This window comes from Moschus berezovskii, chromosome 12 (assembly GCF_049115385.1).
Source record: "Moschus berezovskii isolate FMDL1 chromosome 12, NW_MosBer_1.0, whole genome shotgun sequence".
NCBI classification, from domain to species: Eukaryota; Metazoa; Chordata; class Mammalia; order Artiodactyla; family Moschidae; genus Moschus; species Moschus berezovskii.
In genome coordinates this window covers 16,368,213-16,394,968 of record NC_142471.1, presented here as the reverse complement: position 1 = coordinate 16,394,968, position 26,756 = coordinate 16,368,213, and the positions used below count along the sequence as shown (strand labels likewise).

At 39.9% G+C, this 26,756-nt stretch overlaps 1 protein-coding gene across 11 annotated transcripts in view; it reads left to right on the top strand.

Annotated features, from left to right (window-relative positions):
* Positions 1-26,756, top strand: part of ANK3 (ankyrin 3) — a 765,692-nt gene that overhangs the window by 347,992 nt on the left and 390,944 nt on the right. For 2 of the 11 annotated variants that reach the window (XM_088841910.1, XM_088841907.1), the window contains exon 1: positions 20,970-24,401. The exons of 4 other annotated variants lie outside the window; for them this stretch is intronic. In XM_088841910.1, coding sequence (XP_088698036.1) covers positions 24,288-24,401 — 114 coding nt within the window. In that variant the 5' untranslated portion in view covers positions 20,970-24,287. Of the gene's footprint in view, positions 1-10,006; positions 24,402-26,756 lie in introns of those variants that run through there. 5 more of the 11 variants (XM_088841906.1, XM_088841904.1, XM_088841909.1 and 2 more) reach the window with 4 other exon arrangements.

The window sequence follows — 26,756 nt, the reverse complement described above, 5'->3', positions numbered from 1 at the left end:
GAGTACTGGAGTGGGTTGCCATTGCCTTCTCCGAAGCCTTTATATATTTACACTTAATCAGAAAAAAAGTCAGTTTTGTTTTGAACAAATAGCATACAAATAGACATATTCCTTAGAATGCGACATATGCAAGGATGTTTGCAATAAATTCATCTCAGAAAGGGACTACTGATACCAGTATATGAGAAAGGTTAAAGAACACTGTGATTTTCTTTTGGTCGTCCTGGAACTAGAAAAGGTGCCACGTGGCTTGTTGAGAAACCTCACAAAGCAAACTTTCAAGCAATGCAAAGTGAGATTGCATGGCTAGGACAGTAAAGGGAGACTTTTTAAACTTTTGTTTTTTATTGAGGCATAGTTGACATAACATTATCAGTGTCAGGTGTACAACAGTGTTTCAGTATTTGTATGCAATATGAAGCAATCATCGTAATGAGTCTAGTTACCATCTGAAACTTTTTTAAAAATCAAACTAGGGACTGATGCTGAAACTGAAGTTACAATACTTTGGCCACCTGATGCAAAGAGCTGGCTCGTTGGAAAAGACCCCCATGCTGGGAAAGATTGAGGGCAGAAGGAGAAGGGTGCAAAAGAGAGTGAGATGGTTGAATGGTATCGTTGACTCAATGGACATGAGTTCGAGCAAACTTTGGGAGATTGAGTGAAGGACAGAGAAGCCTGGCATGCTGCAGTCCATGGGGTCGCAGAGAGTTGTTCATGACTGAACAGTTGAACAACACAGCAAAAAAGAAGAAATCAGATGCAACCCTCAGTGAAGTAATAGCTCTGTTTATAATTTCAGGAAAAAGGAATTTGAACACAGATGGCAACTTGCAGCACAAATTTTACTTTGCCTTCCTTCCTAGATGTATTGACAGTGCTCTTAGCTTAACGAGGACCGCAGTGTCAGGCAGAAACTACATAATAATAGTGTTGTTCCACACTTGTTTTCTGAACCCCTTACTGTTGTTAATTAGTTCACATTCCCAGTGTTATTAGCTGATCTCAGAAGTACATCTGAGAAGATGGAGTCTTTGCCCAGAGGGCTCTGAGTTAGTATAAAAAGCTAGTTAGGGAAAGAAAGCAAAGAAAGAAAGAGAAGAAACCACAGGTCCAGGAGGAATGCATCAGCAGGAGCCTGTAGGGACTGGTGTGTTTTGTGCATATCCCCTGGGAGGAAGTATCAAGTGAAATTGCCCAGTCTTTAAAGCCTGTAGACTCCTGCCTTCTTTCCTTTTCAGTCACTCCTCCAGTCATTCTTTCCTGTTAAAATGACAGAGAAAACTTGAGCAGTGTGGCCAGCTATTAAGTATAATTGGCCAAGTTCAAAGTGGAAGGAGCATTTTGTAGGAGAGTGAGTCCCTGACCCTATTACCTTCCACAGTTTAATTCTAGAGAAGCTGGGAATAAAATGAGAAAATATTATGTTGAGGATGTGCTGGAAAGTGAGCTGTTGTAACAGATGATGGTAGGAGTTGAGGGTAAGAATCATAGAAGTTATTGACCTTCTGCTGTGCTTAGAGCAGAGTGAGAGATTTGGCGGACAGTCATAGCAACGGAGCCTCCTGATATCATCCTTCACTGAGATAATAAAGTGGCAGATACAGGACAAATGTATCAGAAAAGGCAAAGCAATTACAGAAACCCATGAAACAAGTGACGTTAAGTGCAGATTTGCAATAGTTACTAAAAATTTGCAGAACATTCAACTGTGCAAGATAGTGACTCTGCCACTCTCAGCCATGGGACAGTGGCAAAGTAACTTAATTACTTTTCGCCTCAGTTTACACAGTTTGTAAGACAGGAATTATAATATCCACCTTACAGAATTTGGGTACAGACACATTCGATAGTTTATGTAAATCCCATCACTTAGTATATATTTCCTACGTGTTGATGAATGAATGAACAGAAGAATGAAATAGTTAACATCATGCCTGGCACATAGTAAATGCTCATTTAATGACTCTGTTCGTATTTTGTTGGTATTATTTGGTAAGCCGTGTAAAGAAGGCAGAAGATGGCTCTTTTGTAACCTGATGTTTGGCTATACTCCTGCAACTTTGCCCCTTCATATGCTAAATGATAAAGAATGATTGGATAATTTGCATCTGCACAATTCTGTAGAGGAGAATACATTACAGTTTTCACTAACATTTTGCCGCCTCAATTCCTTCTGTGTATTTGGAGAGAGGCCAAAGATAAGGGAATGTGGAGGCACCACACACTTAAGGAACAATTTGATTTTCAGCGGTTTAGGATTCAAATAATACACAGCTGAGTAATAGTAGTAAGTGAAAACAAGCAGGTTGGAGAAGTGGCCTGAGAGAAACTCAGCCAACTTGTTCACTCCGATATGGAGTGAGGGGCAGTAAGCGGGACCTCCATGTGATGTAACTGACCAGAAATCCCCAAGACCTCATGTGCATTTCTGTCTGAAGGTTATCCTAGAAAATGCAGGAAAAACAATGACTTTCCATTGATAGTGCAACTGGTATAGATTTCCTGAACAAATGGTCTGCTATGCTTGATTAATTTGATCAGGCAACATTAAGCAGCTTATTTTCTTGTTATAACTTATCCAGGCCATTAAGGGTAGTGGTGAAATAAATAAGAAAAAGGCTGCTGCTGCTGCTAAGTCACTTCAGTCGTGTCTGACTCTGTGTGACCCCATAGACGGAAGCCCACCAGGCTCCCCCGTCCCTGGGATTCTCCAGGCAAGAACACCGGAGTGGGTTGCCACCTCCTTCTCCAATGTGTGAAAGTGAAAAGTGAAAGTGAAGTCGCTCAGTTGTATCCGACCCTTAGCAACCCCATGGACTGCAGCCCACCAGGCTCCTCCATCCATGGGATTTTCTAGGCAAGAGTACTGGAGTGGCTTGCCATTGCCTTCTCCGAAGAAAAAGGCAAGGTAGTGAAAAAAAGAATTACTATCCACTATAAAGCAGGCACTATTCCAGTTACTTTACAAACATTTTCTAATGTGTTATAATAATCCCATATAGTAAGTAAAACACAGGTCAGTCTGCCTTTAAAATCAATCCTGTTATCTGTACCCTCTGTAATGAGAAAATATGAACTATCATCTAGGGATCAGCAGACTATAACTCAAATCTGGGTCAAATCTGGTCTGTGCTTGTTTTTTGTAAAGTTTTATTGGAACACAGCCTTGTCGTCTTATTTCAAAATTGTCCATGGCTGCTTTCATGCTACAAAAGCAAGTTCAGTTGTTGTGATAGTGACTATATGGCCTAAGATATTCCCAATTTGACCCTTTAAAAAAAAGTTTGCCATCTTCTAAACTACTATGATTTAGGTCATACCTGAATGGCTGAGTGGTTTTCCCTACTTTCTTCAATTTCAGCCTGAATTTTGCAATAAGGAACTGCTCATCTGAGCCACAGTCAGCTCCAGGTCCTGTTTTTGCTGACTGTATAATCTTCTCCATCTTCAGGTGCAAAGAGTATAATCAATCTGATTTTGGTATTGACCATCTGGTGATATCCATGTCTAGAATTTTCTTTTGTGTTTTTGCAAGAGAATGTTTGCTGTGACCAGTGCAGTTTCTTGGCAAAACTTTGTTAGCCTTTGCCCTGTTTTATTTTATACTCCAAGGCCAAACTTGACTGTTATTCCAGGTGTCTCTTGACTTCCTACTTTTGCATTCTAGTCCCCTATGTTGAAAAGGACATCTTTTTTGGTGTTAGTTCTAGGAAGTCCTATAGGTCTTCATAGAATCATTCAACTTCAGCTTCTTCAGCATTAGTAATTGGGGCATAGACTTGGATTACTGTGATGTTGAATGGTTGGCCTTGGAAATGAACCGAGATCATTCTGTTGTTTTGAGACTGTACCCAAGTACTGCATTTCAGACTCTTTTGTTGACTATGAGGGCTACTTCACTTCTTCTAAGGGATTTTGCCCACAGTAGTAGATATAATGGTCATCTGAATTAAACTCGCCCTTTCCCGTTCATTTTAGTTCACTAATGCCCAAAATGTTGCTCACTCTTGCCACCTCCTGTTTGACCACTTCCAATTTACCTTGATTCATGGACCTAACATTCCAGGTTCCTATGCAATATTGCTCTTTACAGCAGCGGACTTTACTTTTACCACCAGACACAACCAGCAGAAACTGGGCGTTGTTTCTGCTTTGACTCAGCCTCTTCATTCTTTCTGTAGCTATTTCTCTGCTCTTCCCTGGTAGTATATTGGACACCTACCAACCTGGGTAGGTCAAGGATTATTGCAAAATTCAGGCTTAAATTAAAGAAAGTAGGGAAAACCACGAGGCCATTCAGTTATGACAAATCAAATCCCTTATGTTTATACAGTGTAGGTAATGAGTAAACTCAAGGGAATAGATCTGGTAAACAGAATACCTGAAGAACTATGAATGGAGGTTCACGGTATTGCACATGAAGTGGTGACCAAAACTGTCCCCAAGAAAAAGAAATGCAAGAAGGCAAAGTGGTTATCTGAGGAGACCTTACAAATAGCTAAAAACAGAAGAGAAGTGAAAGGCAAGGGAGAAAGGGAAAGATTTTCTCAACTCAATGCAGAGTTCTAGAGAATAGCAAGGAGAAGTAAGAAAACCTCCTTAAGTGAACAATGCAAATAAATAGAGGAAAACAATAGAATGGGAAAGACTAGAGATCACTTTTAGAAAATTGGAGATATCAAGGGAACATTTCATGCAGAGACAGGCACAATAAAGGACAATAATGATAAGGACCTAACAGAAGCAGAAGAGATTAAGAAAAGGTGGCACAAATGCACAGAAGAACTGTATAAAAAAGCTCTTAATGGCCCAGATAGTCATGATGGTGTGGTCATTCACCTAGAGCCATACAACGTGGAGTGTGAAGTCAAGTGGGCCTTAGGAAGCATCATTACAAATAAAGCTAACAGAGATGATGTAATTCCAGCTGAGCTATTTCAAATTCTAAAAGATGATGCTGTGAAAGTGCTGCACTCATGTCAGCAAATTTTGAAAACTCAGGTATAGCCACAGGACTGGAAAAGGTCAGTTTTCATTCCAATCCCAAAGAAAGCAATGCCAAAGAATGTTTAGATTACTGTACAATTATGTCATTTCACATGCCAGCAAGATTATGCTCAAAATCCTTCAAGCTAGGCTTCACCAGTACGTGAAGCGAGAACTTCCAGATGTACAAGCTGGATTTAGAAAAGGCAGAGGAACCAGAGATCAAAGTGCCAACATATGCTGGATCATAGAAAAGTCAAAGGAATTCCCAAAAACATCTACTTCTGCTTCATTGACTATGCTGAAGCCATTGTGTAGATCACAACAAATTATGGAATATTCTGAATGAGATGGGAATACCAGGCTACATTACTGTCTCCTGAGAAACCTGCATGCAGGACAAGAAGCAACAGTTGGAACTGAACCTGGCTCAAGGGACTGGTTCAAAACTGAGAAAGGAGTATGTCAAGGCCATATATTGTCACCCTGCTTATTTAACTTATATGCAGAGTACATCATGCAAAATACCAGGCTGGATGAATCCCAAGCTGAAATTAAGATTGCCAGGAGAAATATCAACAACCTCAGATATGCAGATGATATATGTATAGATGTGAAAGTTGGACTTTAAAGAAGACTGAGCAACGAGAATTGATGCTTTTGAACTGTGGTGCTGGGGAAGACTCTGAGAGTCTGTTGGACAACAAGGAGATCAAACCAGTCAATCCTAAAAGAAACCAAGCCTGAATATTCATTGGAAGGACTGATGCTGAAGCTCCAAAACTTTGGCCGCCTGATGCGAAGAGCTTACTCATTATAACAGACCCTGATGCTGGGAAAGATTGAGGGAAAGAGGGAAAAGGGACAAAAGAGGATTAGATGGGTGGCTGACATCACTCACAATGGACATGGGTTTAGGCAAACTCTGGGAGTTAGTGAAGGACAGGGAAGGCTGGCGTGTTGCAGTTCATGGGTCGTAAAGAGTCAGACACAACTCAGCGGCTGAACAACAGCAAACTGCTTTACAATTTGTTTCCCTAACACTTTCAACAGGTCCTTTATGAGACAGTTTCTTCAGCTGTAAAATAGTCAACATCTTTAATGATGTTAATGATACCAGTCTTATCTACCTTACAGGACTGTGAGAAAGTAACTTCTCATATATGAAGACTGTATGGAAAAAAAAGTGGTCTACCATATAGTATCAGTTACTTTTTCTTGAAAATGCTATAGAGATAATTTTCAAATTTATAAAAAAGTCGAGACATTGTACAGTGAACACCATTTACCCACCATCTAGAGTCAGCAATTAAAATTTTGCTGTATTTGTTTTATTTCCCGTATACCCATCTACCGGTTTCTCTATCCATCCACCGATCCATCTTATTTTTTACCTAAGCATTTCAAAGTAAGGTGTTGACATTAGTACAACTAACTGGAGATCAGTGTTTCCTCTTTTTAGGTGAGATGTACATACAATGGAATGAAAAAAAAAAAACACCTAAATGTACCATTTGATGAATTTTTACAAGTTAGCCTCATTGAGATGTAAAATATTTCTGCCACCTCATATCTCTTCACAGCCACTTCCAGAGACAACTTCTATTCTGATCTTTACTCAGCATTATGTTTCTGAGACTCAGTGTGTTCTTGTGTATAACAGTAGTTTGTTGCTCTTGGTTGCTAAGCAATGTTAATTTTATGCTCACTCCATAGTTTATTCATTCACCTATTGATGGACACCTGGGCTGTCTCCAGTTTTAAGTTATTGTGAATAAATCTACTTTGAATATTCTTATACAGGTCTTTTGTGGACACCTGTTTTTTGGTCTCTTGTGTAAGCATCTTGAAGTGGATTTGTTAGTTCATAAGGTCAGAAACTGGGAAACCTTTTTTTCCAAGGTGGTTGTATAATTCCCCACCCCTTCTGACAGTGTATTAGGGTGCTCGTTGTACATTATTGCTAACATTGGGTGGTAGCAGTCTTGTTAATTTTAGCCTTTCCGGTAGATGATAGTGGTGTCTCGCAGTGGATTTAATTTCTATTTCCACGATGACTAACAATGATGAGCAACTTTTTGTGGGTTGGACCTTTGTGAGTGTCTGGTGAAGATACACAATTCTGTAATTCCTTCTAGTGTATACTGTGAAGTGGGAGTGAATGTTATGTGTGTGTGTCCTTCTCTCAGTTGTGTCTGATTCTTTTGCAACCCTATGGACTGCAACCTGCCAGGCTCCTCTGTCCATGGGATTCTCCAGGCAAAAATACTGGAGTGGGTTGCCCTTTCCTTCTCCAGGGGTCTTTCCGACCAGGGATCAAATTTGGGTCTCCTCCTCTGCAGGCAGATTCTTTACCATGTGAGCCACCAGGGAAGCCTGAAGTGAAGATAGAACTTATTATTATCTTTATGGGTATGAGGTTGCTTTACTCAGTTTGTTCAAAAGACATTCTTTTCCCTATGAATTGCTTTGTGCCTTTAGTATATATAAATTCAAGGTATCAATGAAGGCCTATTTTTGTTCCAATAATCTGTTTGTCTCAACACCAGTACCACACACTCTTAATCACTGTGGCTTTAGAGTAAGTCTTATATTCAGGTAATATAAGTCTTCCAAATCTGTTTTTATTTTTCAACATTACTTTAGATATTCTAGGTCCTTACATTCTCATACAAATTTTTAAGTTTGTTTATTTAAAAAAATTGTGGAGTTATGAATCTGAAGAAAATAGATATTTTAATAATGTTAGAGCTTCCAGTCCATGAATGAGGGATATCTCTACATTTATGTGGATCTTTAGATCTTGTTTAGATCTCTCAGCAATGATTTCAGTGTAATTTCAATGTGAAGGTCTTGTATGTCTTAGATTTATTTCTCCATATATAGTTCTTTCAAAAATGTGTTTCTTGTTTTTAAATTTCATTTTCCAATTATTCACAGCCAGTGTATATGATTTTTTTGTATTGATCTTATATTCTGATCAAGCTATATTCACTTATTTCTTTTAGCAGTTGTCTTGTAAATTCCTTAGCATTTTTCTATCTATGAAAAGGGTCAGTTTTACTTTCTCTCCAATCTTTATGACTTTCTTTTCTTTGCCTTGTTATTACATTGCTAAGATCTCCTGTATGATATTGAATAGAAGTGGTAAGAGTGGCCATACTTACCTTGTTCCTACTCTTAGTAGGAAAGTTCAATATATCACCATTATGCTATCATAATAGTTTTTGTAGGTCTTTGATAGACTACTGAGAAATCATTCTGAGGAAATTTCCTTCTGTTTCTAACTTTGTGAGGTTTGTTTTAATATCACACGTGGTTCAGTTCAGTTCAGTCGCCCAGTCATGTCCAACTCTTGGTGACCCCATGGACTGCAGCACGCCAGGCCTCCCTGTCCATCACGAACTCCCAGAGTCTACTCAAACTCATGTCCATGGAGTCGGTGATGCCATCCAACCATCTCATCCTCTGTCATCCCCTTCTCCTCCTGCCCTCAATCTTTCCCAGCATCAGGGTTTTTTCAAATGAGTCAGCTCTTGGCATCAGGTGACCAAAGTATTGGAGTTTCAGCTTCAGCATCAGTCCTTCCAATGAACACCCAGAACTGATTCCTTTAGGATGGACTGGTTGTATCTTCTTGCAGTCCAAGGGACTCTCAAGAGTCTTCTTCAAACCACAGTTCAAAAGCATCAGTTCTTCAGCACTCAGCTTTCTTTATAGTCCAACTCTCACATCCATACATGACTACTGGAAAAACCATAGCCTTGACTAGACGGACCTTTGTTGGCAAAGTAATGTCTCTGCTTTTTAATAATACTATGTTGGTCATAATTTCCTTCCAAGGAGTAAGCATCTTTTAATTTTATGGCTGCAATCACCATCTGCAGTGATTTTGGAACCCAAAATAATAAAGTCAGCCACTGCTTCCACTGTTTCCCCATCTATTTGACTTGAAGTGATGGGACCGGATGCCATGATCTTAGATTTCTGAATACTGAGCCTTAAGCCAACTTTTTCACTCTCTTCTTTCACTTTCATCAAGAGGCTCTTTAGTTCTTCTTCACTTTCTGTCATAAGGGAGGTGTCATCTGCATATCTGAGGTTATTCATTTTTCTCCCGGTGAGTAGCAGAGAGGAGATACCCCAGGTCCAAGTTCAGGAGCAGTGGCCAAGAGGTGATATCCCACATGGTTAGAAATTTGTTAAAAGAATTGTCTGCGCCTCTTGAAATTATCATATATAGATTTTTTTCCCTTTATTAGTTACTGTATTACATTTTTGTGTCACAAGTATCCTTGATACTTTTTGACTTGTTGAATCAAGTTTGCATTCTTGGAAGAAAACTCCACTTTACTGCTGAATTCAATTTTGCTAATATTTTCTAAGGCATTTTTGAGTTGATCTGGATGAGAGAGATCATTCTGTATTTTTTTATTGTTAATTTCTTTGTTAGGTTTTGGTATCAAGTTTATGCTAGCCATGTAAAGTGAGTTGTCTCTACTGCCACTGTTTTCTCAGAGTTGGTATAATATTTGATATTTTCTTCCCTAAATGTTTGATGGAATTCACTAGAGAAGCCATATAGGTGTGCTCTTTCCCTTTTGGGATAATTTTATGTGATTTCAATTTCTTTTAAAAAAAAATAGCCTCAAGATTTTCCTTTTCATCTTGTGTAAGTTTTTTAAAAACAATTTTAGTGAAGTACAATTGATTACAATGTGCTTATACACATTAGCTAATACATTTCTGCTATACTGCAAAGTGACTCAGTTATACGTACCTGTATCATATACATACATATATATGTATGTTCTTATCATGTGATAAACCAAAAGGGAAATTGAATATAGTCCCTGTACTATACCATAGGAACTTATAACTCATCCATTCTACTAATTTGCATCTGGTAACCCCTTGTGCCCAATCCTTTCTTCCCTCCCCCCACCTTCCCACCCTTGGCAACCACAAGTCTGTTCTCTATGTCTGTGGATCTGTTTCTATTTTGTAGATAGGTTCATTTGTGTCATATTTTAGATTCCATATGTAAGTATTATCATACAGTGTTGGTCTTTCTCCTTCTGACTGACTTTACTTAACTGCATCCATGTTGCTGCAAATGTCATTATTTCATTCTTTTTAATGGCTTCATAGTATTTGATTGTACTGCATCTTCTTTATCCACTCATCTGTTGGTGGACATTTAGGTTGTTTCCATATCTTGGCTTTGGTAAATATTGGTTGTATATACATGGGGCCGGTGGGGGGCATGTATCTTTTCAAGTTATAGTTTTGTCAGAGTTTATGCCCAGGAGTGGGATTGCTGGATCATATGACAACTCCAATACTTTGACCACCTGATGAGAAGAACTGACTCATTTGAAAAGATCCTGATGCTGGGAAATTGAATTGATTGAATGAGGGAGGAGTAGGGGATGATAGAGGATGAGATGGTCGGATGGCATCACCAAGTCAATGGACATGAGTTTGAGTAAGCTTCAGGAATTGGTGATGGACAGGGAAGCCTGGCATACTGCAGTCCATGAGGTCACAGAGAGTTGGATACGGCTGAACAACTGAACTGAACTGATGACAACTCTATTTTCAGTTTTTAATCTTGTGTATGTTTTGATGAGTAGTCTTTTTTTGAGAAATTTTTCCATTTCATCTGAATTTTCAACTTATTGGCAAGAAGTCATTTGTAATATTCACTTATCTTTTTAATGTCTGTAGGCTTTATCATGATAGTTTCTCTTTAATTCTTAGTATTTTTAACTTGTATTCTCTGACTTTTAAGGCATCAGTTACACTGTGTAACAAACCACCCCAAATTTAATGACTTAAAATAATAACTATTTGTTTTGCTTCTGGTAGGCCATCTGGACTAAGATCAGCTAGGCAGTTCTTAAGAGTCCATCAGATTTACACAGGAATCTTTGCCAATCCACCAGGTGTCCCTGCTTCTGAGACTTAAGGCTTTGGCTGGGGCAATGAGGGTGGTGGGCCATGTGGTCTCCTCATTGTGCAGGCTAACTCAGGATTATTCACATGGTGGATAGACAGTGTTCCTGGAGAGAATGAAAGTATGAAAATCCTTTTAACCTCTGCAGGGCTATAGTTGCTTTCCCCCTACAATCTTTTGACCAAAGTAAGTCATAAGAACAATTCAGAGTTAGTTTCAAGGTGGAGAAACAGACCTACTACCAAATCCAAATAACTGTGGCTGTGACTTGGGGGAGAATTACTACCATTTTGGCACTCTTTCACATATTAAGGAGTTTTATTATAGAACAGCTGTTGTGTGCATGCGTGCGTGCATGTTATGAATTTGGTAATTTTGTGTAACTAGTCTTATCAGTATTGTGATATTATAATCTTTGTGCATCTTTCTGGATTTTACAGAGCATTAAGTTCTTTGGTGTCTCATCAAGAGCAAAACTATTCCTCCCATTAATACTTCAGAAGATTTTGATTATTTATGTGCTTTTTTTGTGTGTTATAAGTCAGTATAAATTTTGGTTGTCTACACAACCCCAAACCAGTAGAGATTCAAGGCATTTTTTGTCCATAGTCCTTGAGGTATTCAAAATGTGGCACTGATAAAATTATCATAGATATTTTGACTTTGGGCTTATAAAAACAGTCCAGCTCTTAAATAATTCTCAACTATGGATAAATTCTAAGTAAAAAGAAAGGTAGTCAATTTACTTAGCATAGGTAATATATTTCCATAGGTTTCTCATCCTGTCGATCAGTAGAGAATTTCTTGGACATGGGAAATAAACTGTATTTTTTTCAGTCCCTAAGTATACAGTCTACCCATTAAGTCAAATTTGTTATGCTTTTCCAGAAATATAACTCTAGAAATCTATCCTAAGTTACTTATGGGTTGTGAACTCATATGTGAGTATGAGTAGTCATTTATAGCATTGTTTCGCTCATGGAAAAATTGAATTAATCTAAATGTCTAATAGAAGGGGATTGCATTTTTTTTTAAATATGGCATTTTTCATCACATGGAATACTGTACAACCATTTAAAAGTTATGGAAGAGTATTTAGTGAACTGCCTGGATGTTCATTATATAGTTGGGTTAGAATGATAGAATGATATATAAATGATTTATAAATAAATATATACAAATCTTGGAGCAATATACAGCAAAATTGTGATGGTCGTTATTTCTGCATGATGGCAATATGATTTTCTAGTTTTATTGAGATATAGTTGACATAGAGCATTGTATGAGTTTTAGGTATACATGATGATTGGATATATGTATATGTAGAAAAATGATCACCACAATAAGTTTAGTTAATATCACATTACAAATTGCAGACTCTTTTCTTGTGATGAGAACTTTTAAGATCTATTCTCTTAGCTACTTTCAAATATACGAAGCACTATTATTAAGCTTAGTTGCCATGCTGTGTATTATATTTCCAGAACTTATCCTGTCGATGAGAGTTTGTACCTTTTGACCGTCTTCATCCATTTCACTCACCCTCCGCCTACTTCTGTGGCAACCATTAGTCTGCTTTCTGTATTTCTGAGTTTGATTTTCTTAGATTCCGCATGTAAGTGAGATCATAGAGTATTTGTTTCTCTTGGTCTTACTTATTTTACTTAGCATATTGCCCTCACCATGCACCCATGTTGTCAGATACAGCAGAATTTCTTTTTTTTTTTATGGCTGAATACTGTTCCATTTGTGTGTGCAGATATGTGTGATTTTTCTTTATCCATTCATCTGTTGATAGATACTTAGGTTATTTCCATGTCTCGATTATTGTGAATAATGCTGCAGTGAACAATGGGACACATATCTTTTAGAGATGGTGATTTTTTCCCCTTCAGCTGTATACCCAGAAGTAGAAGTGCTGGATCATATGGTAGTTCTATTTTTAGTTTTTAAAGAAAGTCCATGCTATTTTCTAATTTACATTTCCATTAACAGTGCACAAAGATTCGCCTTTCTCCACATCTTTGCCTACACTTGTTGTGTAATCCCAGAGGTAGATTGTCGTTTTGGTAATAGTCATTCTAACATGTGAGTAGCCATGGTGGCAAAGTGGATTTTATTTTCCTTTTTTTTTTTTTAAATCCATGATTTGAAATTTTTAGAATGAATATGTATGGATGATATGGGGGAAAGTAAATAAAAGTTACTTTTAAAAAAGCCCTACTGATTTACATTTTCAAGATTATTTATATTTTTGTCACTACTTTCTATTTGAGGTTCGAGCCTTATAAAATCTACAGAATTACCTAAAACTCAAGATGAACTGAGTATACAGAGTATACAAAAGGCTGGTTTTATTGCCACCCTAGTAGAACACAACATCATGAAATGGAGTGGTTCCTTTAGAATTTTTGTTTTGCTCTTAACATTCACAAGAACTCATAAAGACTGGGGAACTTTTTCTCTAATAACCATCCTGTCTTTATTTTAAAACACCACCATTGTGAAACAGGCTTGTAAAATTTGGTTTGTAAGCAGAATCAATGTTCCTATTTATTTCTTAAAGCTCATGTAATCATGGGATCCACAGTCTTTAAAAAAAGAAATCTGTTGGTAGACAGTTACTGTTAAAAGTAGACATGGGTATTGCTTCTGTGTTAAACTGCTATCCATGATTCTGTGCTTTTCCTGCTGGTCTAATTGATGAGCTCCCTGACAGGGAAGTATATGTTGCACACATCTGTAGTACAGTGGTATTTCTATTTAGTAAATCCCTGGTGGAATACAGAGTTTGGCCAAATTCTCCTAGATTTTAACATGGCTACAAAACAAAACCCTGTATTGGAAGTTTTGATGTCTATCTTATTCTCATTGAATAGACTGTTGAGACCAGTTGCGATCTAAGAAATGATTAATACAGACTTCTCTGGTGGTCCAGTGGTTAAACCCGACTGTTTGAGTGCAGAGGACATGGGGCTCGATCCCTGGTGGGAGGAGCTAAGATCCCACATTCTGTGCAGCCAAAAAAAACAAAAAAAGGATGAAAAGAAATGGTTAATACAGTGTGTCATCTGTAATGAATAAGCGCATCTCCAAGTGGGTATTGAAACTTTCTGGGACCCAAGTGAAATCTGACTGTGCTGGAAAGGATTTTTTAAAGTGGGACAGAGTGTTGTGAAACTGCCACATCTGCAGAACAGTCAACACTTTAAATTGTTTGGTTGATGGATTTTTATTGGGTTTGTTGCCAGAAGGAGCAGAATGTGGCTGGGTGTGTAGAGTTGAGCATGGTTTCCTAGGACGGGAGGAAGTCTTGGGGAGAATGGGGCACCATCCAGGTAACACCCAGCTAGCTGCAGTGCTCCATGCCTGTAGCGCCGATGCACAGGCAGCCTTTTCCGTGTCAACACCTGCTCATTAGGAACTGGACCAAGACTCCCAAAGAGCTCTCAGATGGCCCGAATTCTGTATCCCTGCCAATCCGAGCTAGAATTTAATAACAACCTTGAGGTGAAACTTGGGCCTTTCCTCATTGCTAATCCCCAAAACCATCTGGCTTTCCCTTTCTCTGACTAACACTTTAGTGTATGTGTTGGGGGAGGGAGGAGGCTGTGGGCAGCTGAAGGGGAGCAGTCCGACCTGACATTTCTTAAAGGACAGTCCACTCTCCTTCGGAACAGATAGAGTTTCTTGTGGGTCCCAGACCTAAGCTTGTTCTTCCCATAACTTCCGCATTTTCAATTGCCACATCCTTGTTGGAAGTTCTCACCGTTCATTAACCATTGACAGATCTGGTTCCCTGTCCAGGCATTAACTGTTGACAAACCTCCAAGTTTCATTCTTTTAATAAAATAATGTCAAAAAGAAGCATTTAAGTCCATGAGCATGATTCTGATTTTTTTAAAAGGTTATGCATTTTCTCTTTAATTTCTGACTCAGTTTAGCACGTTTTTAGAAATAGGGAGGGTTCTCTATAAATATTAGTTTATTCCTGCAAAGTAATGGAAGTAATTTAGTAGGAAATATTTAGAATGTAATAGTAAATTACTAATAAAATAGAAAACACTAAAGTTGCTTCTGCCTTGTCACCATCCCAGGGAAGGAAAGAGAACGTAGTAAACCAGATCTCTGTCCTATGCATTGCATAGAGAGTAGCATGGCTGTGGTCCTGCGGAGACTTACTCTGGGGCAGATGGCCATTGAATTGAATGGCAGATGGGATCAGCTGTCCTGCTGCAAATTGATCTCACTCTCACTCTCCTGAGAGCTTGTTGAGTTTGGGCATCCTGAGTACATGTGTAGAATTATGCTACTTCAAGAAAAGAAGTACCCAGTAAATATTTGTAAGTGAAGGAATTAATACACAAATTTTATTTCTGTGTATGCAGTGCCACGGTAAGTCGCTTCAGTCGTGTCCAACTCTGTGCAACCCAATGGACTGTCGCCTGCCAGGCTCCTCTGTCCATGGGATTCGCCAGGCAAAAATATTTCAGTGGGTTGCCATGCCCTACTCCAGGGGAATCAGCCTCATTTTTTACAGCCTGCAAACTAAAAATGGTCACACAAAGGTGACCCAAGTTCCTATTTCAGTATGCACAAATGAAGTTTTATTGCATCCCAACCATATTTGTTCATTTACTTGCTGTCTCTGGCTGCTTTTGCACTAGGGCAGGGAAGTCCAACAGGTATAGTAGAGGCCAGATGGCCTGCAGAGCCCCAAACTGCTTGCTGATCTCTACCATAGAAGATATTAAATACAAAAAAAAAAGAGTTGGATGAAATCTGTCTAGATGAAGCTACATCTCACAGTATTTGTGAAAATATTTCCCCACTTCACCCTTTCTTTTAGGAGATAATTGGAGTGAAAAAGAAAATTGTTCTCAACTTTTATCTTTTTCAAAAGGGCCTCATAAGTTTTTTCCCAAACATAAAACTTTATGCCCCAGTACTAACTCTACTAACTTCTTGTGATTATATCTTGGTATGGTATAATGGAAGGTCAAGTAAAAAGGTGCCAAGTTGTCACCGACTCGATGGACATGAGTTTGAGTGAACTCCGGGAGTTGGTGATGGACAGGGAGGCCTGGCGTGCTGTGATTCATGGGGTCGCGGAGAGTCAGACATGACTGAGTGACTGAACTGAACTGAACTGTGGACCATATAATAGAAAGTTTAATTCATCTGATGTACAGTTTGCCTTTTGAATCAACATGGAAGAGGAAACGTTCTAAGACTTAGCAAGTTTGTAGGACAAGAAGAAAGAGGAGTCCCACATATATTTAGGGGCTCTGAGGGCCAGTCTGTATTACAGCCTGCCTCAACTTGATAATGCCTGTGTGTACATGTACTGTTTTTGTCTCTTGTGATAATCATGTTGTTTCATAAACATTAGTTATTGAAAACATACTGGTAAGGAGCATGTACTGTTATTTCCATTCCAGAAGGAAGTGGTTATAAACTCTCCATGTAGCTCCTTCTACGGCAATAAATCAGTTCCAGATCCAAGAAAATGTCATTTTTTTTCTTTTTTGCCATACAAAATCTCTGCATGATTGATGCAGTCCACAATATAAGATTGCTACATGAGTTTTAATGTGAATATTTGACTATTTATTATGACTTCCTCTATGGCACCTGGCATAGTGTTCAGTTGTTTTATCCTACCCATGGTCACTATAATATGACATCCTGAATCAACTAATTAGATCCTCCGTTCTCTAAAAACTAAGGCTTTGCTTTGCTTTGTGCACCACGCTCTCTCTCATATTCAGGCTCAGCAAATGATCACTGAGTAGGCCAATAGTTTCCCACATCGACAAATCCTCTCCGCTGTTTCGCGCATTTGCCGTTTTAGTTGTCTCTTAAAAGAAATGTGTTGAACGTGAACTTTCTTTCTTTGTATCTTGGTCAAAATACTCCAGCAGAGGAAGCCCACGTGAGTCAATCATCGCATCCTACCGTAACTGTATTTCAGAATGACAGAGTACATAGGTCAGCAGAGAGGAGAGACTTTAGAATTCCTTTCCATCTCTACATTTATGGAACCAGGGACTCAGGAAGGATAAGGGGCTTCTCTAAAGTCTTACAGTTACTTTTAGCAAGTTGAGAGAAGAACTATTTTGCCTTTCTTGCATGTTTGCATTTTCTTCCCTTTGGACCACCTTAAGTATGATTCTGATATAAATATTAAATTGCAAGGATTCAGTGGATACATAGGAGAATTTACTCCATTACTTGGTAGAGAATGGAGTAAAAAAGTCAACCTTTTTGGAATATTTATTAAACTATAAGTTATTAAAGACTGATGGGAGCTATAGTTATCCAGATAGTTTAGGAGAAAAGTAATACAGAAACATATTTTCTCTTCAGTAATATATTTGAATTGAGCCTATTACTTGAGAAACTATTCACATTTATTATCAGCCACTGTGCTCAGCTTCTTGGTTTAGAGGGCAAATTGGGAGGAATCGCTACCCTAATAAGGTCTTCTCTGGTGGCTCAGAGGGTAAAGAATCTGTCTGCAAGGTGGGAGACCCAGGTTCAATGCCTGGGTTGGGAAGATCCCATGGAGAAAGGAATGGCTACCCACTCCAGGATTCTTGCCTGAAGAATTCCATGGACAAAAGAGCCTAGCAGGCTACCATCCATGGGGTCACAAAGAGTCTGACATGACTGAATAACTAACACTTTTACTTTACTAGCCTAATACAGTGGAAACTCAACTCAATTGGCTTCTCACTATCTTGAGAATCTAAAATTAAAAAGAAGCAGAGGGCCCCATGAACAATTGTTCCTCATCTCGACTCTTTCGATCCAGGTATAGTCTTCATTTTTTTCCCCTAACACTGTGACTGAGATTTTCTTCTTCACTGATTTGTTGACTGGTTTGCTCCTGCCACCCCATACTCCCAAGAATGGAAGTTTAGAGAAAGGGACCTCATCCATCTTACTTACCATCCTATCACCAGCATCTATGACAGTGCCTGGGCTCTAGGGGGAATTCTGCATCATCTGTTCAAGCATGAACAGTTGGCCAGGTAGACTAAGAATGTGAGGTGTTGAACTGTGGAATTGTAAATTCTGCGGATAGGAAAGAGAGTCTTTATACCTGACCTAGAAAGCATTGTTCTGCATACTCGCCACTTTGTTTTGTATTACAGGTCCACACCCCTGCTTCCACAGCACCTGGATGTGTGTTATAATTGTCAGTTCCCTTGTCTGTCTCTCTCATTGATGATTTGAGGAATGAGACCAAGTCCCATTCACCTGTATGTCCCAGATGCCAGATGTCACCGCAGAGTGAATGAGTCCATGAGTATGCGAATATTGTGTTTAGCGCAAGTGCCTGAGAACATCACGTGTTTTTGTCCTTTAACATTTCATGTGAAAAGCATAATGACTGCCTGCAGGAAAATACCTGCTGGCAAGTTAGGCTCTTTTTTTGTTAAGATAAGCTCTTTATGTATACCATCAGTGTCCAACAGAAATGTAGTGGGAGCCACATATATAGTTTTAAATTTCAAATAGACACATTTAAAAATCTCTTTAAAAAGTGAAATTAATTTTAGTATATTTTATTTAACTGAACATATCCAAATATCCTCACTTCAGCATGAATCAATATATAAAATTATTACTGAGGTAATTCACATTGCTTTTTTTTCATGGTGCCTTGAAATCCAGTGTGTATTTTACATCTCAATGTGGGTGCTAAATTATCATCAGAAATACTTGATCTTTTATCTTATAAAATGAAAAGCAAAAAAGTAAATTCACATTTCCAAATTACTCCTACACTTAAATGTGTTCCAATATCTGAACTGAGAATGTTTTTAAATATAAATTTCTTAACTAAATAAAATTTAGAAACTCAGTTTTGCAGTCACAGTAGTACTATTTTATTGCCAATCGCTAAATAGGGCTGGTGGCTACTGTTTTGGCCAGCCCAGATTGTAAATGCTTCATTTTCATTTTTAAAAAAATTTTATTAATCTCATGGACAGAGGAGCCTGGCAGGCTGCAGTTGCAAAGAGTCAGACATGACTGAGCAACTAAACAAGAACAAAGTAGTCGATTTACAGTGTCATGTTAATTTCTGCTGTACAGCATAGTGACTGAGTTATACGCATGCTTTCATATTTGTTCCATTATGGTTTACCATATATATAATTCACATCATATGTTTGAGTTACCATTACTATACTTCCCTGTGCTATACAATAGCACCTTGTTTATCGTATAAACAAGGATAAACCTTGTTTATCCTATACATATAATTGTGTAAATTTTTCTTAAATAAACCTTTCCTAAATATCTTTCATCACTTTCAAACATGCACCACCTTCTACCACCTTAGGTCATTGGATTTTGGGGTTCCTTGGTGGATGTCTTTGTGGTCATCTGGTTTCACTTGTTCCTCCTGTAAGAACCAGGGCTGCAGAGAGGAAGCAACTTGTCCGGTACAATTGTTTATCCAGGACTTTGGGTGCTGGCCTGTTGCTCACTCTTCCACCAGGCACTGACAGCTCCCTCCTTTGAGTGGGACAGAGTCTGGGGTCTATGCCTGCAGGGGTTCATTCGTGCACATCCAGGGACCCCCTTCTTTCTGCCAGCCAGCGTGTGTGTGATGAAGAGACCACGGGGGAGCCATCCCCGGCAGCCTGCCCCCGCCCCCCATGGGAGGTGGCAGAAGCAGCTGGCAGCTTGGCCAGCTGGCTGGCTCCAGGCTGAGGTCATGCTGGTGAGTTGGACAGACAGCCTGCTCCAGGGACGGAGGGCAAACCCAGTACTAAGACAGATGGAACCAAGGCCAGGGCTCGTTTATTCGAAGGTGCCGCCCACTATGAGGAGTATGAAAAGGACCACCAATCCCTCAGTATGATAGTCACTGCCTTTTTTTTTCCATGTGTCTCATCTGAAAATGAAGAATAACCTGTGACTGTGAGTTAAGCATTTCCTAGGGTGCCTTTCTGTCATTTATAACCATTGACAGGTTTAGTGCTTGTTTGCTTTCTTGTGCCCCACGTTGTTCAGAACCCACTCAAGATCTCTTGACATCATCTTTATCTAGGCTGCCGAAATTAATGCAGTGACGATGGATCCATTTTTCTCTCTGAAGGAAAAATATTTTGACTCTTTCTTATGGTGAGGCTGTTCTGCTTCTGAGAAAACTGAAGTGGGTGCAGCACGAAATAATTCTGATCCCATCAAAACATGCACTTTCCTTGTTATCAAGAGCCAGGGGCAGGGTTGGGGAGGTGCAGCTTCGCTGGTGGCTGGCAGCATTGCTCTTTTTCGTGTTTTTCCTGCCCCCATCCCCCATTCGTAATATACTACCTGCCCTCCGCTTCTCCTCATCACTATGTCCTATTTTTTTCAAAGTGCACTTTGAAACTCTTGTAACTTCAAGATCACCAAGAGACAGTATCACCTCCAGAGAAATCAAATACACTATTTGTGTGTCAACTCAGCTGAGCAATGTGGAGACACAGTATAAATGACAACTGAGAGTAGTTAAGCTATTAATTGGCTGAAGAATAATCAAAACTTGTCTTGGAATCCTGGCAAGGTATTTGCCAGACTGAGGATATAGCAGCTCCCTGGCTCGGGTAAAATGTCCAGTGTATCGATTTGGTTTTACTTTCATTGGCATATTTTAGTCACAGCGTTTTGGTTCCTGGATTAGAATTTATTTGGGGGTATAGCCATTATTCCGGATGCCAAACTGGAAAGTGATTTTCACTTTTTTGTACTAGTTTTACATTCTAATAATGTGAGGACAAGAAGGACTCAATGAAACATGTCACTTCTGATCAGAAATCAGAAATTATTTTGAATAAGATTATGGGGAAAGTTTAGTAGGAGGAATCGTTTATTGATATAATTTCTGTAATCAAAGGTAGACACCATGGAAAGATCAGGACTCCTTGCTGCTGAGTGCCAGATTTCAAACTTCAAACCGTGTTCATCCAACCTGCCTTCAGGAGGGAGGCTGAGGAAGTCTAAAACTTGGGGCTGTAGACAGTGTCCCTTCCATTCAGCTAGGTAACTTCACTCTCTGGTTTATTCTCAATGCCTGTCCTGTAGGGCTTATTTAAGCAAAGATTTCTGCAGCTAATAAAAGTTTGAAAGATCAGTCTTTAACTTTGTTTCAAAAGGCTGATTATGGAATTCTTGTACCTGGAGTTTTTATAAAGCCAGGATGGCTTTTTTTTTTCTTGAGAGGAGGAGTTCCTTAACTTTCTGTAGCTTCAGCATTCCTCACATGGGCCATCCCATGCAAGCCCTGTTCCTTACACCCTCATGGCCTGTGTCAGGGAGCAGGCCTGGAGAAGCTACCCAGTGGACCTCGCATTACTGTTGAGGTGCGGTGCTTGCTCTAATGCTGTTTCTGCATCTCCTTCTTGCTGCAGAGACCCGCCCCTCTGCTTGGAGACCTACTGTTAGACCAGCTGCAAAGTTTTACTTGGAAGGTTTGAATGAATTTGATCATCACTCAGAAGAGAACAATCTCATGAGACTGAAGTGGAAAAGTTTTATAAAACTTCAGGCAAAGAATTAAGTTTTTGAAAGTTCTTTTCTTGGTTGTTTCAGCTACGATAAGAGCTTGCTTTCTAGAATTATTGTTAGAACTGTGAATTTAGTTTGGGAGGAACAAATGCTAATATTTGTGGCAATCTTGGGTAACTGCCTTTGCGATAAATAAATAAATAAGAAATAAATGCACTAGGAGCTTGATATCAGTGTGTGTGCTGGGTAGGAAGAAAGGGACTAAGACTTTAGTGATATTACCATCAAATCCTAGGACTCACGGAGCTGCCTTTCTTGGCAGTTTTGTTATTTAAAGTTCTAGTTTAAAAATGGCAAACAGAAGCCCATGTTTTCTGTAAGGAAGAGAATCTAAATGAGCTCTGTCTTAGAGTTTAGTTTTGGTGGGACAACTACTAACGCAAAATCCACTATAAAAAAAAAATTCATATTATGGTGACATGTAAGTTGTGACTTATTCTCAACTTCTGAACATTTTGGGAAAGCAAAGAATTATTCCAGAGAGAAGTGTGTCCAAAAGTACCTGGACCTGTTTTCCTAATTTCCATCTTTGCTTTTGCTGATGGAGATCAATGGGACAGTAGCTTTGCCAGCCTTCGATGGCAAAGTTACCTTGGTCAGGTGTGCTTATAAAAACATTTTAAAGTAGCATTAGTATCTATAAAGCAAGAAAAAAAGAGAACATCCTGGAGCCAGTGGGAAATCAGCCAGTTTTTTAGCTGGCTATCCTCTTCAGCTTGCTGGAAATAAGGATAGGAAATTTTGTGAATATTCCTCAAAAGTCCAGGATGGTTAATATCAGGAGCAAGCACACCAAAGTTTAACTTTTTATATTTTCTGCCCCACCTATTACTATTACAATAAAAAATTCTTCTGATAGAAAAGCATTTATTTTTATTATGAAGCTCCAAATACAGTTTATTGCTTTTGGATCTGAGTTACATTTCATCCCTTGCCTTCCTCCCCGCCCCTGCTTTTTGTCAGACGATGGTTTTGTAGGCAGTTGGGAACTTTTCTACACCTCTTCCTTCATGTAGATAGTTTCTGTGGGAAAGCAAGCACACAAGTGCCAGTGGGCCCTCAGAAATATTGGGCCACAGTGATTTTCCCATGGTTCAGAGTGAGTCCATCTATTTCAATTCACTTGTAGTAGAAGGTCACGGCCATGGTCCTCCTTTGCTTTCCATTGTCTGTTGCTGTCCCGGGAAGATGTAAGGCCCCCTGCTAGGGAAGAATGAAGAAAGTTCTTGATCTCAAAATCAGAAATACAGTGAGTAGTCGTTGGCAGGAACTTACACTTGGGGCTCTTAATGAAGCAGGTGGACAGCAGCTCCAGGGACCTCCAACCAAATCCTTGCACACCACCTCTGGACTGCATGCTTTGGCCTCCACACATTTTAACAGTCAGTCCTGCAAACTGAATCCTGGCGTGCTGCTGTTCATGGGGTCGCAAAGGGTTGGACAAAACTTCGCGACTGAACAATCATCACCAACCACTGCCTGTAAAGTCAAACCCACTATTTCCAAAGTCAAGGACTTTGAATATCAGAAGCACACACGAAGTCTTTTCAGTGAAGCATCATCTTGTTTCCCCCTGCTCATTTACTTGGGGAATTTAAGTTTTCTCACCGGGGCCTGAAATGGTTCAGGTCCAGACTGACATTTCAGCCATGTCTTGGGCATCATGTGTTTGTGTATACGAATGATTCCTGACTTATTAAATTTCTTCCAGTGCGTGCATCCTAGCAGAAGATAGCCCAGCAGGCCTTGAGCCCTGCTGCTGCTTCACTTCACCTCATGAATATTCAGAAGCTGCAGTCATTGAGGACTCAGGTGGCAAAAATAGTAAGGTGATTGAAGTGCACATGAACGCCGAGTCCACATTTCTGTGACTCGGAGCCCCTGACTGCAGCGCAGATTTTCTGTGACCCTTGGACCTCAGGAGGGGAGAGTCCTGGGGAACCCCTCTGAATCCAGCATCTGTTCCCCACACCAACATGCTCATGGCCTGCTGTATGATGTGTTGTAATCAGCATGTTGTTTTTAAAAGACAACAGGCCCTTCTGTGAATCCTCCCCCACAAAATGCATTTAGGCTGATAGTTGAGCATAAAGGCCTCACTGTGGAGATGAGCAATGCATGCATTGTTTTCCCCATCATGCAGTCAGGATCTCCACAGCAAAATCGAGTGTCTTTTGTAAAATCTTATTTTATATATTTTGTCACCATCAGCAGTTACACTGGAGTAGGAACCGCTCCATTCTCTTACGGGTTAAATTCTGCTCTGTGCAGACCTAGTGGTGATGTATAAATTGCAGCCCTGCCTTTTTTTCGAAGGATTCTAAAATAGGTTTTCAGAATTAGTGCTGGATTTTTGCTCCTGCATGTGCGGTGACTCTTGATTTTTTCCCTTCAGAGAAGCATCCTTTGCAGCATTCCCCCTTCCGAGGAATCACTTAGACACTTCCAGCTGGTGGCAGGGGATACAGCCATAATACAGCTTCCTGTGTCCCAGCTGTCTTTTTCACTACGGTAAATGCATTACGATGGCTGCACTCTCGTGTAAAGGTTCAGGTACAGGGAGGTGTAGGCTGAAGTCTGGAAACCGTCGTTGGGGTTTTTAAAGCTTCGGCTTCTCCAGCATCTTGGCATTTTGAATGTCTCCCTGCTTGGAGTCCAAGGTTTCTCTCCAGTGATTGGAATGCTGCTGGAAGCCTGATTAAAGGTGCCTGAGGATATCACCTTCTACCAGGAAGCCCTGCGTGCTTGAGAGGGTCCTTTTCGATGCATTATGGCTCATGCGGCCTCCCAATTAAAGAAAAACCGGGATTTAGAAATCAATGCTGAAGAAGAGACAGAGAAAAAAAGGAAACACCGCAAACGGTCCCGGGATCGGAAGAAAAAGGTAGCTATGTATGCCAGTGCATAGATCTTGCCTGGATCCTTTATGTTTTAATCTCCTCTTGGCATCTGTGAGAAGCATTCGGGGCTGTTTTTACATGCAGTGTAGAGTGTAAATTGGGTGTGTAAGTTGGGTGTGTAAATTGGGAACAGATGATAGAAACCCCGTGGTAGACCACGGGTGTAGGGTGGGCAAGGCAGGGGAAGATTTTATCCCGTGTGGGGGGATTGCAGTGCTGATGCGGAAGGCTTGCACTTTACACAGGCATGGGCATGCTTCCATGACATGGAAAGGTGTTGCAAGGGAGTTCAGAGTAGTTTCTTTCCAGCCCAGTCAAGGTTAAATGCCCTGCGGTGACTTAGAATTGAGGGAGAGACCGGAGAAGCAGCCTTTGTATTTCTTACAGTTCTGTCTCGTGGAAAAAGAGCTTTTGTGCTAGGACTGTGTCACATGTGTGCATTTCTCAGGCAGATCTGTGACCTTAAAGACGTAACAGTAAAGTCATTTCCTGCTTTGCCTTTTTGGTTCCCTCTTTCCTTCTGACTCTCAGTTCCATGAGGTACTTCCTAGGTAGGTTGTGCAATGGAAATAAGCTGCTGGAAATAACTTTTCTTTTGTTAAATACCGCTGAAAGCACAGAGGTTTGTCTTTACTGGCTTGAGAGTGATTATCCTGAATGCAGGAATTCCCATGACAAGGCAGGGACTTCAGCAGTGATTGCTTTAGTTCCGAGCATGGGCATTGATCATCCCCTACTGATACTCTAATGCAGGGGAGCAAATAGGAGGAATATTCTGGGTCACTGGTGTTTAATTACAGCCTGAGAGTGCTTACCTTTTGGGAGCTGTGCCCTTAAATATGAATCCTAGATACCGATTTGGAGAGTGAGGCCCAAAATCACTTTTCTTCCATGACAGTTCATAAAAATTGACTAAAACTCTGTGATCTGAATATGGAAGTCAAGTCATAAAGCATTTTTATGTCTCTTTGTGATAATTCCCAAGGGAAAGATCATCTTAATTTGCTCTGAGCAGTGATGCACGTGCCTTGCAAATGACATGCAGATTTCATCCACCACATGTACCTTCCTTCAGGAGTGATCATGAATATTTTCAGGGCCTTTGCCATTTTCTTCCAAGTGAAGGTCTAGAGAAACCTCTTTGCCTTTGGTTACTGACAGACTTTTGAGACTGAGTTCAGAGAGTTGCAGTGGTTCTGCCACAGGATATTAAATATAGGTGTTTCCTGCTTCAGGGTTCTCGCAAAAAAACTTCTTGAATATATTTTTACAGAAGTACAGACTTAAGTTAGGAAATTCTCAGCAGGTGTATTTCAAAGCCTCACACAGCAGAGTTGTTATGAAATTGCCTTGTTTTGCCAGGTTCTGGTCTAGTTTTATGAAAGTTAGGTTTGTCTGTGGGTCGGTCACTGTACTTTGACCTCCCTATGCACATCCACCTCCTCCACCCCTACAACATGATAAACTGGCTTCTGAGAAACACAGGGACAGGAACATAAATTTGTATAAAGACATCGTTTCATCATTAATGTCGATATTCTGTGTAAGAGTTGCTAGCCGTGTCAGGTTTGTGGACAGCCGTGTCCTGGGGAAGCAGTGATAGGTCTGCTGCCCTTGTGCCCAGCCCCCTGTTTGACTCGGAAGCAAAATAGGGAAAGGCTGAACCAAAGGGAGTTTCTGGGCTCACTGAGCTGAAGTAAATGCTTTGTGGGATCAAAATGCTTAGTACAACAGAGTCTGTCCAGTGTAAATCTCTTAGCAACCAAAAGGGAACATGGAGAAATCTCAATATCGCTGCTGTCAACGTGCAGGCAGATTTAAATGTTTTGTTCTCAGGGCACTCACAGAGGAGATCCAGAAAGGGGCTCATGGATGACACTTCCATTGCTATTGTGCTTTTAAATTCATAACACAGTATAGTGTATATATTCCCCATCAAAGGTACATGTATCACAGATTTAATATTCATAGCCAGATGATTGCATGGCCTACTTCTATGTGCAAAGTTAAGGTTAAATGACTTTGAAGACATGCTCTATATCTCCTTCCATGACACAGTGTATGTTACACTTATTTTCTAGAAAGTGAATTATTTCAACTTTGAGTTTCTTTTTTCCTACCTTTTCCTAAAATCCTTATTAAGGTTTCTGGGCTATTTTGCCCCATGTTGTAAGCCCCCTGTCAATTGAAAAGCTAAATATTTCGCAGGGGGAACTTTCCTGGTGGTCCAGTGGTTAAGACTACACTTTCACTGACACTTTCACCGCAGGGGGGCTGTAGGTTCTATCTCTGGTCAGGGAACTGGGATCCCACATGCTGTGCAGTACTACCAAAAAAAA